Source organism: Thalassophryne amazonica, chromosome 15 (assembly GCF_902500255.1).
Source record: "Thalassophryne amazonica chromosome 15, fThaAma1.1, whole genome shotgun sequence".
Classification (NCBI taxonomy): Eukaryota; Metazoa; Chordata; class Actinopteri; order Batrachoidiformes; family Batrachoididae; genus Thalassophryne; species Thalassophryne amazonica.
This window is the reverse complement of record NC_047117.1, coordinates 58,371,210-58,390,363: the sequence shown is the minus strand read 5'-3', so window position 1 is coordinate 58,390,363 and position 19,154 is coordinate 58,371,210. Positions and strand designations below refer to the sequence as shown.

General features: G+C 41.4%; 1 protein-coding gene across 1 annotated transcript; it reads right to left on the bottom strand.

Annotated features, from left to right (window-relative positions):
- Positions 1–6,584: 6,584 nt before the first annotated feature.
- Positions 6,585–17,402, bottom strand: LOC117526894 (CD209 antigen-like protein C). The gene is made up of 6 exons (XM_034188974.1): positions 17,103–17,402; positions 15,614–15,709; positions 15,353–15,517; positions 15,038–15,186; positions 8,723–8,826; positions 6,585–7,199 (listed from the first exon to the last, which is right to left on the bottom strand). Exons 1-6 carry the CDS (start codon positions 17,269–17,271, stop codon positions 7,055–7,057), a joined length of 828 nt encoding a protein of 275 aa, XP_034044865.1. The 5' UTR covers positions 17,272–17,402; the 3' UTR covers positions 6,585–7,054.
- Positions 17,403–19,154: the final 1,752 nt, after the last annotated feature.

Sequence of the window (19,154 nt, the reverse complement as noted above, 5' to 3'; positions counted from 1 at the left end):
GTGCAAGTATAGCACCACAGTGCCATGTGTGTGCTTGGTGCCATGGTGCCAAACTTTATTATAAAGTTTTTTTGGGCTTCTTTTTTCAATACCTTTATTTTTTGGAAGTCACCTACTGTGGATGCCTCCATCTCTTAGTAATCGCATCTGTAAGTAGGGTATTTCTTAATGTTATTTTTCATGTCTACATCTTCTTTACTATTCAAAGTAATGGGTATGTGCAGTGTTCATTGATACTCCTGGAGTTGGGTTATAGATAGCCTGTTTGCATTGCTTTATTGCAGTCATTTTGAGACGACTGACCATTGTCTTCCCTGTGATTTCACTTGCTGTCTATTGCTAGTATGTCAAGACAGATAACCTACCATTCAAAATTATGCATTAGCAGTTTATTTTGTTCTTATCTTCCTCTGACAAATAAACACTGCTCTCATGAGCTAACATGGTCTGTTTTCAGATTTTGGTTCTAACCTACGTAATTTACAGATCACTGCTTAGAGTTTGCTTAAATCAGCAAAGTGATGCCATGACTGTCAATAAAAGCTCCTATCACAGGGTCAATCTTTACAGCTCGCTGGTGTTTTCTGCACAAGAGATTTCTTCAGCCATGGACAATTCTATGTTGCCACCAGCAGAGTTGGCAGAAACTGATTTTGCATAGTTGGTCTACACCAGGGGTGGGCAATTATTTTTTGCAAAGGGCCAAAAGAGAAACAGAAAATATTGTGGAGGGCCGGGCCAAAAGGCTAATCTCTGTACAATAATAATTTCATTCCTACAAAAAAAAAACAGTAAATAGTATTGACAGACTAGATGTTCTGATTAGGCAATGAAAAGAAGTTACCTCACAAAAATGTAATTTATTCAATCAAATTTTCCAAGACAATAGTGAACAAAATGTGAAACATTTCTGACTCATTACATTTGTGATCATTTTCAGTCACATTAACCCCAAAACACATTTTGAGTTTAATATACTGTTGAAATTGAAACTTACTGTTGGAACAAGGAGGTTCTTAGCTTTCTAAAGACATTGCATCAATTATCATTGTAAACCAGATATTAAAGAGAAGTCGCAATATCATTGTCACTGAACTGTGCAGAAAAAAGAGAAGTGTCCCAGTTCACTCGTACCTATCATGTCTTTGCATGACTGCATTTTAATTTTGCACCATGTTAGTCTTTTTCAGTTCTTTTTTTTTCTTGTTTAGTGGGAGGAAAGTGTATCAAACTCAGGCTGAATGTCTGAGGTGGAGATGTGAAGCTGACAGATGATCATCACGGAGAGAGGAACTGCACCTGGGTTTATTAAACTTCATCAAAATTGGGCATTCAGCGTCCACCTCTCTCTTTTTGGCATGAGCGGATATTTCTGAGGAGCAGTACACATTGATTAATCATTTCCGAGAACAAATAAAAAAACAGGCGTCAAAATAAAAGCAATGTGGTTTTAGTTCAGTCATAAAGGAACAGTCACACGACGACAGCAGAATGAAGGAGAGAAAGTCAAAAAGACACAAATTGTTGAGAAAAGGTAGACGAATGATCCTGCACGTTTTCTAGCACCGAAAAGCGTGGACACCAAGTGCGCATGAGTGTGAAAACGAAACATTCACGATCACGGGAACAAAAGAGGGTATAAAACCAAACGGTCTCTGCTGCTGGATCCACGGATAGTTCCATGGATCACGTGAACGCACTGTGCTAGGCTATGTGACGAACGTAATGGCACAGTGCCAGGCTGTGTGGCATGGGGCGATCGCTCTGTGCCAGGCTCTGCTATAACGCAATGGCGCCATGCCAGGCTGTGCTATTATGCGATGACGCTATGCCAGGCTGTGTGGCAAACGTGATGGTGCTGAGCCAGGCTGTGTGGCGCAGGGCAATCACTCCGTGCCAGGGTCTGCTATTATGCGATGGTGCCATGCCAGTCTGTGCGGCTGTGTGACATGCATTACACATTGACGCAGTACCAGGCTCCGTGGCAGTCTCTTCTATATTCCAGAGGACACGCACACACAGTCACAAACAGATTGGGAGGTGGACGAAGATCACCCGCACCACTAACTTGATAGAATAGTAAATATTTTATTATTTAATTTGCAAGTATTTGGGGGCCGGTCCGAGTGAGCCAAAGTTCCGGATACGGCCTGCAGGCCGTAAAATGCCTAGGTGTACTCTAGACGAAGAAACAAAACAAAATGTATCACTTTCTGAGCAATACTGTTCATACTGAAGTGCTGACACAGTAAACTACGCTCTGACAACAAACCTTTTGACACACAGTAGTGTTCAGAATAATAGTAGTGCTATGTGACTAAAAAGATTAATCCAGGTTTTGAGTATATTTCTTATTGTTACATGGGAAACAAGGTACCAGTAGATTCAGTAGATTCTCACAAATCCAACAAGACCAAGCATTCATGATATGCACACTGTTAAGGCTATGAAATTGGGCTATTAGTAAAAAAAAAAGTAGAAAAGGGGGTGTTCACAATAATAGTAGTGTGGCATTCAGTCAGTGAGTTCATCAATTTTGTGGAACAAACAGGTGTGAATCAGGTGTCCCCTGTGTAAGGATGAAGCCAGCACCTGTTGAACATGCTTTTCTCTTTGAAAGCCTGAGGAAAATGGGACTTTCAAGACATTGTTCAGAAGAACAGCGTAGTTTGATTAAAAAGTTGATTGGAGAGGGGAAAATTTATATGCAGGTGCAAAAAATTATAGGCTGTTCATCTACAATGATCTCCAATGCTTTAAAATGGACAAAAAAAAAAAACAGAAACACGTGGAAGAAAACAGAAAACAACCATCAAAATGGATAGAAGAATAACCAGAATGGCAAAGGCTCACCCATTGATCAGCTCCAGGATGATCAAAGACAGTTTGGAGTTACCTGTAAGTGCTGTGACAGTTAGAAGATGCCTGTGTGAAGCTAATTTATTTGCAAGAATCCCCCGCAAAGTCCCTCTGTTAAATAAAAGACATGCAAAAGAGGATATAATTTGACAACGAACACATCAACTGGCCTAAAGAGAAATGGAGGAATATTTTGTGGACTGATGAGAGTAAAACTGTTCTTTTTGGGTCCAAGGGCCACAGACAGTTTGTGAGACAACCCCCAAACTCTGAATTCAAGCCACAGTTCACAGTGAAGACAGTGAAGCATGGTGGTGCAAGCATCATGATATGGGCATGTTTCTCCTACTATGGTGTTGGGCCTATATATCGCATACCAGGTATCATGGATCAGTTTGGATATGTCAAAATACTTGAAGAGGTCATGTTGCCTTTTGCTGAAGAGGACATGCCCTTGAAATGGGTGTTTCAACAAGACAATGACCCCAAGCACTCTAGTAAACGAGCAAAATCTTGGTTCCAAACCAACAAAATTAATGCCTCACAGATGTGAAGAAATCATGAAAAACTGTGGTTATACAACTAAATACTAGTTTAGTGATTCACAGGATTGCTAAAAAAGCAGTTTGAACATAATAGTTTTGAGTTTGTAGCGTCAACAGCAGATGCTGCTATTATTGTGAACACCCCCTTTTCTACTTTTTTTTTACTAATAGCCCAATTTCATAGTCTTAAGAGTGTGCATATCATGAATGCTTGGTCTTGTTGGTCTTGTTGGATTTGTGAGAATCTACTGAATCTACTGGTACCTTGTTTCCCATGTAACAATAAGAAATATACTCAAAACCTAGATTAATCTTTTTAGTCACATAGCACTACTATTATTCTGAACACTACTGTAGTTCTCTGGAAGTCCACCCCCACCCCACCATAAAAATCAGTTATTTTGATTTTTATTATGCCCCCCCTCCCATCTTTTTTGTGCTTTATAGTCCAACTATATTTGTATTTTGTATCTTGTATCTTGTATCTTTTGTATATTTTGTATCTAATTCCAAGGAAAAAGACGGAACGACTGGAGCAGCGCCGCATCAAATTTTACGAGAAACTGGGCGACAGCCAGGTGGAAACCATTCGGATTATTCAGATGGCTTTCGGTGACAATCCTATGGGCAACACACAGATTAAGGAGCGGTACAACCGGTTTAAAGACGTCCGCACAACGGTGGAGAGCGAGCTGCGCTCCGGTCGGCCATCAACATGTTGAAATGACCAGATCATTTCCAAAGTGAACGCTGTGGTGATGCGGGACCGTCGTGTGACTGTCTGAGAAATTGCGGAAGAGGTGGACATCAGCACTTTTTCGGCACATTCCACTGTGACAGAAGATTTGGCCATGAAAAGAGTGGTGGTGAAAATCATGCCGATGGCTTCGGCACGAAGCTGCCGACGGCGGAGCAAAAGCACCTTTGTGTTGAAGTCTCACAGGACATGTTGTGACATGCTCACCTCTTCCACAATTTCTCGGATAGTCACACGACTGAAAAGTCACAGAAAGCCGTCTGAATCATCCGAATGGTTTCCACCTGGCTGTCGCCCAGTTTCTGGCAAAATTTGATGCGGCACTGCTCCAGTCATTCCATCTTTTTCCTTGAAATGAAAATCCGGCAAGCACGCTGCACACGTCCCACACAAAGGCTGCTTACCAGGAAATGATGCAATCGACAGGCGTGAAAAAGTTCACGCATGCGCACGAAGGTTCAAGGTTTGCTCATGCAAACACACGTGATTCAAATCCATCAGGTTTTTGAAAAAAATAAAAAGGTCCGATACTTTTCTAACAGACCTCGTATACTATTAAGGCATATCTTTGCGGGAGAAAACATGGGTGCATGTCAACTGCAGAATGTCAAGCTATTGCACTGCACAAGTAACATATAAAATACAAGTTAATTGGCATTCATCCAATCTGACACAAAATATTCCAAATTAGGTACTACTCAATGTACAGCCTCAAAAAAGCAATGTAACCAGATTGTGCCTTCAAAATAATTTAAAAAATCATGCTGTTGTATTACTGTTTTTGGTTTTCCCCAATTGCCAAAAAAGCAACAGGCACCGGTAGTAGTACTTTCACATTAGCGGAATGGGGTTCAACTCCCTGCTAAAACTCAAAATATCTGAAAACACTATAGTTATCAATCAATCAATCCACATATTTCTCAACCAACCTAAAAGTCCCTGACTCACATTATCAATAACTGCTGTATTCATGTACACAAACCGTGTTTATTACTTTCTGTATCTCTGTGTGTGTCTATATGTCTGACCATGTGGGGTGAATGTCAGTCTTTTTCTTAAAATAACTATTTTACTGTATCTCAATGTCAACTATGTCTTAACAAATGTAGACTTTGTAAGAGTAAGTACACTCTTTGTACATCCCACCTTCGAACACAGCCTCGTACGACCAGCCATGAAAAATCTACTTAACCTTACCATTTTCTACATGAATACACACTTCCTATGGGCACTGCACTAGTAATAATAATCATAATAATAATAATAATAATAATACTGATAAGAATAATAATCTATATATATAAATGCCAATCTATGTATGTATATATGTGGCACGGATTGTGTTCGGGGTGAACTGGCACAGTAATTAAGCAATCGACACCAAACTTGATATGGTGACTGGGGGCACCAAGAGGGAGGTCACTGGGACCCTTAGGTTGGAAGCACACATACACTAACACACATACACACAGCCACAGTAATAAAGCAATCGACACCAAACTTGATATGGTGACTGGGGGCACCAAGAGGGAGGTCACTGGGACCCTTAGGTTGGAAGCACACATACACTAACACACATACACACAGCCACAGTAATAAAGCAATCAACATCAAACTTGGTATGGTGACTGGGGGCACCAAGGGGGAGGTCACTGGGGACCTCAGGTTGAAAGCGCATGTGTGCAAACACACACACACACACACGGTCAACCTTACATCTTGCACAGCCACAGTAATTAAGCAATCAACACCAAACTTGGAATGGTGACTAGGGGCACTTACAATGTAGTAGCGGCTGGCTTGGGAGCACTTTAGTTACAATGCGAATGGGCCAACGTGCACCGTGAGTGAGTTAAAGCGTGTGCTTTTTTATTTAAAATTTACCTGCTGTATACAGCATGCAGACTTGTAGACTGTTGATATGCTTCCCAAGAAGTGAGGGCATTAGGTTGTAAAACCCCAAATGCTAAATGGATGAAATGCAATAGAGCTGGGGAAATATCTGCAGAGACACTAAGAACATTATATATCCCAGAGCATTGCAGTCATATGACATGCTATCACCTTTTTATCATCATTCACTTGAGTCTCATGAATGCCACAAACTGCTCTATGAAAATTAATGATGACAACATGTAATGCGCGTAGAACAGGTAACTCAGCTAGTAATGATAACAAGAACCTAGCAATTCATAAATACATTAAGACAGTAAATTAACATTAAAAAAATGTAATTAACAGGAAATAAAAGGGTTGAGTTTTTTTATTAATTTCGAGATAGTATCTCGCAATTCTGACTTATTATCTCACAATTCTGAGTTATTATCTCGCAATTCTGACTTATTATCTCACAATTCTGAGTTACTATCTCGCAATTAATCAAAAACCTTTTTTTCAAGTGGCACAAACGGGCTTCCATACCAACAAATTAAAGAAACTTTACACAATTTATTACCATCAGTATTATAAACACTACCCAATCTAGAGCCCGTGGATCCCCACAGGCAACACTCTAGTGTCTATAAATAAGTGCAGCATCATCCCCACACCAGCAGAGAAAAGATGAAGGTGAGAAAACAGCATTTACTCCACTGGTACTGAGGAGCCATTGAGCAAAGCTCTTACAGGCTCCTCACTAGAGGAGGTGGTTAACTGCCAACACATCAGACTGAAGGTGTTTATATCAGTGTGAATACAGTCCGGGGGGGGACATTTTTGTTTTGGAGAACAAACCTTAGGATTTTGTAATAAGAGTTTCAGAGAAAGAAAAATCTATAAACAATCACAAGAGTCTCCCTTTTTTCTTTTGGCTGCTCCTGTTTGGGGCCTGCAGCAGTTCATAATCCATCGTCATCTCACTCGAGCCCATGTAGAACTATGATTTAATATAAATTCATTTATTTATTTCCTTTTCACAAATCCATCTAGAGAGTTCTTTACAATTAAGATCATTCCAGTTTTTCAGAGGGTTAGATGATGCAACAGTAGCACAGTCTTCATTGGATTGATAGTTATCCGGTTGGTTTTTCCCCCAGTACCTACAGAGAAACAATTCCTTGGTCATCCTTTAAAATCATCACATGGAAAACTTCATTCTACTTTTTAAGCATGTAACAATGACGTTCAACATGATTCGAATGAAAAAAGTAAAATTTTTAAAAGACGAGAGAATTTTACCATTTATAATCAAAGTCCGATATGTCCAGAATGTTCATTTTGATAAAACAGCACTCAAGACAGAAACTGTGCTCACAACTTCTGAATTTAACGTCAATAAACAAATTACCATTCATCACTCATCTTCAGCTGCTTATCCGGGATCCGTTTGCAGGGACAACAGCTCCAGCAGAGGATCCCAGACTTCCCGTTCCCAGGCCACATTGACCACCTGTGACTGGGAGATACTGAGGTGTTCCCAGGCCATTGTGGATATATAATATCTCCACCTAGTCCTGGGTCTCCTCCCAGATGGACATGCCTGGAACACCTCCCTAGGGAGGTGCTCAGGGGGCATCCTTACCAAATGCCCGAACCACCTCAGCTGGTGTGAAGGAGCAGCGGTTCTACTCCAAGCTACTCACAGATGACCGAGCTTCTCACTTTATCTCTAAGGGAGACACCATCTGTTGCTCATCATTATGAGAGCAGCCATAAAAGGAAAAGCAACATCCAAAACATTATTAAAAATAATGTCCAAAGAACAGTTTAGCTGCAATTTTACTATTTAACTTAAGTGTTGCAGCTGAACGCATGATTTCATACAGAAAAGAAACAGTAGATTATATATAATTAATTCAAAATCTCATGGGATAATTCACCCAAAATAATTCAGTTTTAAACATAAAGGGTGTCACAGGAGACATTTGGTTATTAATTTATTTATTTTAATGGGGCTGTCCAGAGTGTACCCTGCCTCCCAACCTATGACTGCTGACTACGGTCATAGGCTACAGCTCCCCCACCCCGTGACCCAGTGGTTGAAGATGAGTGAGTATAATTTTTATGTTTAGCACTCGTTGTTGTAAAATATTTAATATTTAGATGCTTATTATTTTTGTTTCCAGTTTGCTTTTGTAATTTTTGGTGCAGAACTGTAGGTATAGTTACCAATTTCTATGATCTTGTGCACATAATTTTTTCTCATATTCACAGGTCACCTACAGTCACACCTCTTTCTTGTATCACAGTAACCAGACGTGTAACCATTCTAAATATTCACAATAGTAGCATTTGAAATAAATCTTGAACTTGACATGTGATCTTAACCTTTATCCATTTCTTCTAAAAACCCAATCATTTTGTCCTCACGTAGGCTTCAATCACTTCAAGTTAGATACAAATCAGATCAAAACAGTGTTATTTCTAAAGAAACCATTTGATAACAAACAATGTCCCTGCAAGTGTGGATGTAAAGATTCTCAGCTCACGTGACAAAGTTACACAAGCAACCACATGTTTTGCATTTGCATGAACCTGTGGTTCATGTCTATTTCTCCACTATGTGGGACCACAGTCTTATATATTTGTAAAATAAAGAATGAAAACAGTGAATATGTCTTACTTTGTGTTCAGTTGCTCTCCATTTACCCATTTCCAAGTACCTTCTTCCTCTTCATCAGTCAAACCAATCCAGTGTATCTCGCTGATCTTGCCGATGATGAATCGCTATGTTTCAAAGAAACATTAAATTTAACCAAATGAATGACAATGGAAGTACACATCAGAAATACAACAGTATTAATAATATATTAGTAAATCAGGAAAATATCCAGAACAGTAAGTCAGACTAATTATTGTTGCAGTTTGTCTGTGTCAAATATTTGTTGTTCAAAAGACAAATTCATGGTTCCTCAATGAAAAGGTGGAATTTGCAAGTGATGGGCACATCTGTTGATTATCCAGATGATCAGTTGTCTTCTCGGAGCCCAAAGCAGGCCAGTTTAACTGAAAAATCAAGCCGGCTTCCCATTGTCAGCATTTGACACCTGATTTTGTATATTTTTGGCACCAAGCAAAACAAACAATAAAGGCAAAAATCAGCACTGAAAACAAGTGTAATCTGTATTAAAAGTTGTGTTGCCGAATATTGTGAGCAATTGGGAATCATTCTTTCAAATGAACATGGAAATACATCAGAAATACAAGTATATTAATACAGGGCTACAGAAAAAAAAAAGTATGCAGAAAATTCTTCCTTGGTTGTTCAGTTTAGACGGGCAGCCAGCTCTAAGAAGAATCCTGGTGGATATGAACATCTTCCATTTACAGATGATGGAGGCCACTGTGCTCATTGGAACCTTCAAAGCAGCAGAAATGTTTCTGTACCCTTCCCCAGATTTGTGCCTTGAGACAATCCTGTCTCGGAGGTCGACAGACAATTCTTTTGACTTCATGGTTGGTTTGATCTTTGACATGCACTGAAAACTGTGGGACCTTATGTGTAGACAGGTGTGTGCCTTTCCAAATCATGTTCAATCAACTGAATTTACCCCAGGTGGACTCTAATTAAGCTGTAGAAACATCTCAAGGATGATCAATGGAATCAGGATGCACCTGAGCTCAATTTTAGCTTGTTGGCAAAGTGTGTGAATACTTATGAACATGTGATTTCTTTTTTATTATTATTATTTTTTAAAACTGCTAAAATCTAAAATCTTTTTCACATAGTCATTATGGGGTATTGTGTGTGGAATTTTGGAGAAAAAAATAAATTTATTCCATTTTGGAATAAGGCTATGTAACATGTGAATGCTTTTATACACTATATATATATATATATATATATACACACACACACACACAAGGTGCATTGAAAAAGTATCCAACCTTATTTTATCCTACAGAAACAAATGCAGTATATGAGGTGTCATTTGGTGCAGAGGTGTAGGGAACCTTTTTGCATATGCGTAAATTTTTTCTCATTCACAGAGCACATCGGACATGAGCACCAAGCCAAAGACATCAGAGATTTACTGCACCTCCATCAGATTTTAACATGGTGGAATAACTTGAGACAGGGACTTTTGACAGAGGATTTGGCCATGTGGAGAGCTGCCACTGAACATTCCCGTGATTTTTCAGACTCCCTGCTCTCTCACACACACTTCTCCCAGCAGTTCTGCCACTGAGAGAAGCATATCTGCAAGTCCTCTTTGGAACGGTGTCCAGCTCAGCCATTGTGTTCTGCATGAAGTCTTCTCACAACTCAAATAGAGTCCTTTTTAGATTTGTTTTGAACAGCCAATGATCAGAGAAAACTATATAAGCAGCAAATGAAGTCTGAACAAATTACAGTAGTGTTCTGTTTGGCCATGAAAGCCTGAGTCAGCTGTCTAAAATGATCAGCTTCCAGATGCAGTTATTTCTGCTCTACCATCAGCTGCTTCGGTATAAATTTTGCTGACACTCTCTGGGGAGCCGGGTGGATTAGTGGTTAGCACTGTTAAATGGTAAATGGACTGCATTTATATAGCGCTTTTCCATCTGCATCAGATGCTCAAAGCGCTGTACAAATAATGCCTCACATTCACCCCGATGTGAGGGTGCTGCCGTACAAGGCGCTCACTACACACCGGGAGCAACAAGGGATTAAGGACAATGCCCAAGGTCCCTTAATGATTTTCCGATCAGGCTGGGGTTTGAACCGAGCATCCTCTGGTCTCAAGCCCAACACTTTAACACTAGACCATCACCTTGCCTCATACCACAAGGTCGCTACCCACCTGAGGCCTTTCTGTGTGGAGTTTGGATGTTTGTGTGGATTCTTTCTGGGTTCTCGGGCTTCTTCCCACATCCAAAGACCTGCATGTTAAGTAAACTGACCACAGGTGTACATTCAGGTGTGAATGAGTTTGTTTGTCTATATGTAGCCCTGCAACAGACTGGCGTTCTGTCCAGGATGTACCCCACCTCTCACCCTGTGACTACAGGGATACGCTAGAGCCCCCCCATCCACCCCAACCCTTAATTGGAGTAAGCGGGTATTGAATATGGGTGGGGTGTGATATGTACGTGTCATATATGAACGTGTCATTGAAGCGACCTGCAGCTGTGGAAGATGGCGCCGGAGTGTCTGTGCCGCTGCTTGGCTCTGCCTACGCTTGTGTATTTTTTATTGATTTTTATGTCTGTCACAGGGACTGTTCATTCGCTATTGGTGTATAATCGCCAGGAATTACTAAAAAATCAAGGACACGGTGCAATCATGCGCAATCTATGAAGCAAAAAAGTCAAATTCGTTTTACCTGGCTGATCTCCCAGAGCAGCTCATCTGGGTGGACACGCCTCTGCCCAGGAAGCGTAAATGCCAGGGAGTGCGAGCCGGCCGGCTAGTGAGGCTAAAGGCCTTCCTGGCTCTTTCTCCGAGCACGGTGCGGGCTTCTTCTATTCCACCGGACCTTAGAGACTGTTTTCGCCGTTATGTGTCATGGCGCACTGTTGTTCCAGTCGGCGCTTGGGTGGTGCCCATCATTGGACAGCGGGAGGATCTCTGCGCGCTGCGCCCACGTCATTCTCTTCATTCGGGCTCTGGTGGTGTGTCCCCGAGTAACCTTAGGCTGCTGGACCGGGTAGCTCATGCGGCTAACACGACTGCGGCTGCTACGAGGTGCGCGCTCGTGTATGCAAGGTCCGTAGGGAATAAAACCTTCATTCTTCGAGACTTCTTCACATCACTATCGCTGGATGTACTGTTTTTAACTGAGACGTGGATCAACATTGGTGAGTCCACCGCTTTCTCGGAGTTATTACCTCCTGACTGTACTTTTATTAACACACCAAGAGCCTCTGGTCATGGCGGAGGAATAGCTACTGTTCTACGGGTTGGCATTCAGCACAAAGTTGTTACGGAGTGGTCTTTTGCCTCGTTTGAACTGAGCTGTTTGGAGCTAAGAGCGCGACAGACTGATCCAGTGTTGTGCACTGTCATTTACAGACCACCGAGACACAACATGGATTTCATCAAGGATTTTTATGATTTGATGGTTTCTATCTGTACACGTCATGACAGGATTTTAATTGTCGGAGATTTAATGTGCATGTATGTTGTCAGTCCGTGCCGATGGCCAGAGACTTTTTAGACTTATGTGAAGTTTTTAATCTAACACAACATGTCACCGGCTCAACGCAGATACACGGACACACATTGGACCTGGTGTTGTCGCATGGCTTCTCGGTTGGCCATGTTATTGTTGAGGATGCTGTGTTCTCTGACCACTGCCCTGTCATGTTTGACGTGTTTTTAACTTTTGGAGAGCAGCTGCCAGCTGTGCGTCATAGCCATGCTATTAAGGCTAGCACAGCGGCTGATTTTAGCTCTCTCTTTACCGCTGCAGCGTGTAGTCTTTGAAACCCGTGTCCATCTATAAACATGAACACGGAGCACCTGATGAACTCTTTTGTTTCCACCTGCTCTGATGTGCTGGACAGCGTAGCTCCTCTTAAAATCATGTGCCCAAAGTCCAGGCAGGAGCCCTGGCTAAATGACACTACGCGTGCAGCTCGGCGTGAGTGTCGGAGGGCGGAGCGGAGGTGGAAAAAGAACCACCTGGAGGTTTTTTACCAGGTTCTTAAAGATAGCTGGAGGAACTATCAATGTGTGGTTAAAGCAGAGAAAATAAAATATTTCTCTGACTTAATCGCCAACAGTGTTAACAAACCCCGTGTTCTTTTTAAAACTGTGAACTCTATTTTTAATCCTAATCCTTCCACTGCATTGGAAATAACCAATGAAACCTGTGAGAGATTTCTCTCCTTTTTTAATGATAAGGTTGCTGCGATAAGGACCGATATTTCACCCTCTTCACCTTGTGGTCCAGGGGCTAATGCATGTATGGCAGCATTTAGCCAGTTTGAGCCTGTGCCACTTGCTGTTCTTACTGGGATTGTACGTAAACTCAAAGCCTCTACTAGTCCTACAGACCCAGTTCCTCCTCGCTTTTTTAAAGAGGTTTGGGGCACCATTGGCACCTTTGTGAGCGAGGTAATAAACAGTAGTCTGGTCTCTGGCACTGTCCCCACTTTTTGTAAAAATGCTGTTGTTGAGCCTCTGATTAAGAAGCCTGGCCTGGATCCTGTGACTTTAGCAAATTATCGGCCCATTTCTAAGCTTCCTTTGGTTTCCAAGATCTTGGAGAAATGCGTGCTTGCTCAATTTCAGCCGTTTTTAGATGCACATGGCATTTTAGACCCATTTCAGTCGGGTTACAAAATGTTTCACAGTACAGAGTCTGCACTTCTTAAGGTTTTTAATGATCTGTTTTTAATAGCTGATGCGGGAAGCTCTGCTATTTTAGTGCTTTTAGACCTGACTGCTGCTTTTTACACAGTGGACCATGCAACTCTCTTATCTCGCTTGGAAACCTGTGTGGGTGTCAGGGGGATTGCTTTGAAGTGGTTTGAGTCTTACTTGAGTGGGAGGTCCTTCTCTGTGAGGCTGGGGGACTCCTGCTCCTCTTCTGCTCCCCTGCAGTGCGGTGTCCCCCATGGTTCTATCATAGGCCCAATTCTTTTTGCTCTGTATCTCCTCCCACTCGGGGAGATATTTAGAAAACATGGCATGTCATACCATTTTTATGCTGATGACTGCCAAATTTACATGCCGATTGTCAAGAATAACCACTGGCCCCTGACACCCCTTCTCGACTGTCTCGGTGATGTCAAGGCTTGGTTAGCACAGAATTATTTAAAACTTAACGAGGGAAAAACTGAGATAATTCTGTTTGGCAATTCCTGCTTTGACTTGGGACCTCTCCAAAGTTTTGTGCATCCCAAAGTCACCAGCCTTGGTGTCACCATAGACAGCGATCTTAAATTTGATAAACAGGTTAACACGGTTTTAATTTTGAGTTTTTTTACCTTCGTCTTTTATCAAAAGTGAAACCTTTTATCCCTTTTAAATTGTTTGAACAAGTCATGCACGCTTTTATTTCTTCTCGTTTAGACTACTGCAATGCACTTTATTTGGGGATTAGCCATAACGCACTTTCCCGACTGCAGTTAGTCCAGAATTCAGCGGCTCGACTTTTAACAGGGGCCAGAAAGCATGAGCATATTACCCCAATTTTGGCTTCTCTGTACTGGCTCCCTGTACATTTCAGAATTGATTTTAAGATACTTTTGTTTGTTTTTAAAGCTCTGAATGGACTGGCCCCACAATATATCATCAACTGCCTCCAGGTCTACATTCTAGCACGAGCTCTGAGGTCCGAGGGCCAGTCCCAGCTCATGGTGCCTAGGATGAGACTTAAAACTCGAGGGGACAGAGCCTTCTCCATGGTCGGTCCCAGACTCTGGAACGCTCTGCCCCTACATGTCCGATCTGCTCCCACTGTGGAGTGTTTTAAGTCCCATCTTAAGGCCCATTTTTATTCCTTGGCTTTTAACACCGCGTGAGTTGTACGGTCCTTGTGTCTTATTTTATTTTTATTTTATTGAAATTTATTTTTTTATCATGGTTTTATCTATTTATGTATTATTTTATCTTATCTATTTTATTGTTATTATTGTTATTATTGCTATTTTCCATGTCTATGCTTTTGTTGTGCAGCACTTTGGAGACTCGGGTCTGTTTAAATGTGCTTTATAAATAAAGTGGATGTAGGTTCATGTATGTAACTACAGAACCTTCTTTAAAGACGTACACACAATCAAACGGATCAATAATGTGAGGACAGAGTCAACAAAAAGTGACTGCAGGAGGAATACAGACTTTTGTTGTAGAAAACAAAAGGGTTAACAAACAACAACAGTTGAAATAAGAACCTACAGTTTTCTGAGAGTTATCTCAACATCATTGTAAAGGAATAAAATATGATTTATCTGTTAAAAATGTGAGAAAATCAAACTTTTTAATTGTTCAATTCATCATCTGACTCACCTGTTCGTCTTCACTAGTTATAATCACCAGGTGGGCACCAAGTTTTTCACATTCTGCTTTGCTGTCGTACCAGTTTTTTCGTGTGATGGAGAACAAATAACAGCTGCCACCAAAACTGTTCCCATAAGTACATATATATTCTATGGTCTCTGTTTGGGGAAAATAAATAAATTAATAATCAGTCAATCTTCACTTACAAAACACCACAGTAAAATAATGAAGCATATCAAAAACATTAAACAGATACTGACTTTCAAATACATACGTTTTAGTTTGTCCTCTTGTATGACCGACAAATAAAACTATTTCACTTACTTGAAAGCTGAGCCTGTAATTCATTTTTTTCTCGTGTGAGGTTCCTGTTAATGGTCTCTAACTGGCTCATGTTTTGGGTCAGGTTGTAGTTGAGTTCTTTTAGTTGACTGTAACTGCTCTGCAGCTCGTCTCTCTCCTTGGACAGGTTCCTTCTGTCTTCACTGACTGTCACAGAAAAGAAAGAACACACTAATGGTTCAAGCATTGTTGATTGTTCATTATATTTGGGCAATAAATAATCAACCGAGTTGGAAAACTGACTCTGGAACACCAGGACTATAACAGCAACCAGCAGGAGACTCAGCAGACCCAGAATCACCACAACAGTCACATGCTTCTTCTTTCCTGACCCAACAACTGTGGACATAAAAAGCAGTGGAGGACAGAGTCAGTTTAAAGGTAACTAATGCTGGGCAGCACAGTGGCTTGGTGGTTAGCACTGTTGCCTCACAGCAATTAGGTCATGGGTTTGATTCCCACCAGTGGCCTTTCTGTGTGGAGTTTGCATGTTCTCCCGGTGTTTGTGTGAGTTTCCTCCCACTTTCAAAGAAATACAGGTTCTCTCAATTGTAAACTTTATAATTGTCCAGGTTCCTCACTTTCAGCTCAGACTTTCAAAATGGACAAACGTTATATTATGAAGATGTTTGACTTTATGAAGACTTTTAAAAACTAAAACATCTACACTTCATAGACTTTAAAGGCATTTCATATTTAAATACTGATCCATATCAGATCGGCTGTGATGACCCCAATCAAAGACGAAGAAGTCAAAAGAACTTACTGTAGTCATGACAATGTGTTTCAGACCCGTCCTATTGGAATTAAATGGCTAATCCATTGATACCAGACATATGAAACAAATGATACTGTTATGTGCAGACGCGGGTTGAGGAGCGGACCAACGTCTGACTGAACCCAGCGCTAAATAACCAGAAAGTGGTTCCAAAAACAAAACAATTTTATTTCCCTCCTGTGCAATAATTGGTGTACAACATAAATATTTGGTTTGTCTGGCGAAGTGAAGGACGGCGCGCTCTCCAGCGCCCAAATGGATCGAAGCCCGGCGCTTCAGGACTCAGATTCACCGCCAAACACCCCCCAGGTGGACACGACAAACTGACTCTGTGAAGGATGGAAAAGGTGAGGTAAGTCAACAGAGCTACAGCAAATATCCTTCAAAGGCACACACTATCAGCAACACATTCAGGTCTGAATTTAAGCTTTATGTAAATGAGCAGCTTCTCACGACAGGTGGAGGATCATCAGTCCGTACGCCACGGCCGTGAGAAGCAAACTGCACAATTCTCATCAATGTTCAAATATACTGCGTAACAAAATGCCAAATTACTATTAACGATCATTCAGACAATAATCACCTCTGATGTGTGCTGACAGCATATGTCCCTCACCCGTCCTCCTTCACAGGCACGATGTGTCAAACCCAGGCGCGGTCCTCAGCGTCTCACAAACGAACGTCACAAGGTCGAGTTCCCGGCAATTCTGCTTGAATCACTCATGGCTTAAATGCAGAACGCCATCTCATTATCTGCTTCAGCTGAAAGTTTTTAAGTTTGCACGTGAACATCCTCCACAAGTGCAGCTAATAATGCTGATGAGGGTGAAGGACTCTTCTGCCAGCACCTTCTCCACAGACAAAAACCAGTTTGCATACCACCTGGAGAGCAAAGAAAAGAAAACAACACAAAAATATCCAGCCAAACCCCCCAACACACAACAGATACCGTACTTGTCTGTTGGTCTGCAGTAGATTTTTCCTCTAACTTTGGCTCCACGAAGTTGTCATAAATGACATCTGCTGTCTTACTAGTTTCTTCCACATTGCCATTTTCTTTTTTCCCTGCCTTAGATCCAGTGTTTTTGGTAAATTTGACTGTGCTGTAGATAAGCTCAGACATTTCCTTAACCACTGCCTCTCCTCACTAAATGTCAGTTCAAAGTTTGATCTCCTTAAGTTAGTTTACCTAACTCATGTCTTCTTTTTTCTGGGTGATCCAAGTAGACAAGGGTTGGCTATATGTACAACCATGTGATCCATGAAGCAATAAAAACAGGGAACTAATTGCAGGAAACCATACGAAGACCAGAAATTAGAGGAAGTCAAGAGCAAAATGGCTGTTTTGCACAGACCAGACAGTAAAATTGAACTTGAACAGTAGTAAGTCTGTTGTGCAACATACACACACACACACACACACACACACTGGGTCACCACAGCTGCTCAGCCAGGAAATGGTTCTGCAACTTTAAAACCATTTTAACACTGAAACACAACCATCCCATCTTGTTTAATTCATAGTGGCTGCAAACCTTTTACCAGTCATTATCTTGATTTTGTATTGTCAATGTCACCCACAGACAACAGCCACACAATGAAGAGAAAGTTAGTGTATGACTTCATACAGCACATTTTTTTAATGTTGCAGCCTAAGTTCCAAAATGGATGAAATTATTTTGGTAAAATTCTGCTCACAACACCCCATAATGACAATGTGTAAAAAAGGTTTTATTATTGTTGTTGTTGTTTAGATTTATGCAAATTTATTAAAAATCAAATAAAATCTAAGAAAACCCTTGTACACAAGTATTCACAGCCTTTGCCATGAAGCTCAAAATAGAGCTCAGGTGCATCCTGTTTCCACTAATCATCCTTGAGATGTTTCTACAGCTTAATTGGAGTCCACCCGGGGTAAATTCAGTTTACTGGACATAATTTGGAAAGACACACACCTGTCTACATATAAGGTCCCACAGGTTACAGTACATGTCAGATCACAAACCAAGCATGATGTCAAAGGGATTGTGTGTAGACCTCAGAGACAGAATTGTCTCGAGACACAAATGTGGAGAAGGGGACAGAAACATTTCTGCTGCTTTGAAGGTTCCAATAAGCACATTGGCCTCCATCATCCATAAATGGAAGACATTCGGATCCACTGGGACTCTTCCATTTCCAATCTTTGCTGGCTGCCCGTCTAAACGGAACGATCGGGTGAAGAGTTTTAGTTAGAAAGGTGACCAAGAACCCAATGGTCACTCTGTCAGAGCTCCAGCATTCCTCTGTGGAATGAGGAGAACCTTTCAGGAGGACAAACATCTCTGCAGTACTCCACCAGTCAACCCTGTATTGTTAAGTGGCCAGATGGAAACCACTCCTTAATAAAAGGCACATGGCAGCAGACCTGGAGTTTGGCAAAAGGCACCTGAAGGACTCTCAGACCATGAGAAACAATATTCTCTGGTCTGATGAGACAAAGAATGAACTCTTTGGCGTGAATGCCAGGCATTATGTTTGGACAAAACCAGGCACCATCACTAAAGTGAAGCATGGTAGCGGCAGCATCATGCTGTGGGAATGTTTTTCAGCAGTGGGAGTCAGGAGTGAGGAAATGATGAATGCAGCACTGTACAGAGACATCCTGGATAAAAACCTGCTCCAGAGTACCCTGACCTCGGACTGGGGCGACGGTTCATCTTTCAGCAGGACAATGACCCTCAGCACACAGCCAAGATATCAAAGGAGTGGCTTCAGAACAACTCTGTGAATGTCCTTGAGTGTCCCAGTCAGAGTCCAGACCTGAATCTGATTGAACATCTCTGGAGAGATCTGAAAATGACTGTGCACTGATGCTCCCTATCCAGCCTGATGTAGCTTGAGAGGTGCTGCAAAGATGAATGGGGAAAACTGTCCAAGGATAGGGGCACCAAGCTTGTGACATCATATTCAAGAAGGCTTGAGGCTGCAAAAATAAAAAATGCTGTTATTATGGGGTGTTGTGAG

Bases quoted from the DNA above. Each gene is read 5' to 3' on its own strand.
- LOC117526894 (XM_034188974.1), bottom strand. From the start codon at position 17,271: ATGTCTGAGCTTATCTACAGCACAGTCAAATTTACCAAAAACACTGGA. The intron at 15,710-17,102 runs GTACGGTATCTG...TTATGTCCACAG, and splicing joins TACTGCAGACCAACAGACAA to TTGTTGGGTCAGGAAAGAAG. The intron at 15,518-15,613 runs GTCAGTTTTCCA...TTTCTGTGACAG, and splicing joins TATAGTCCTGGTGTTCCAGA to TCAGTGAAGACAGAAGGAAC.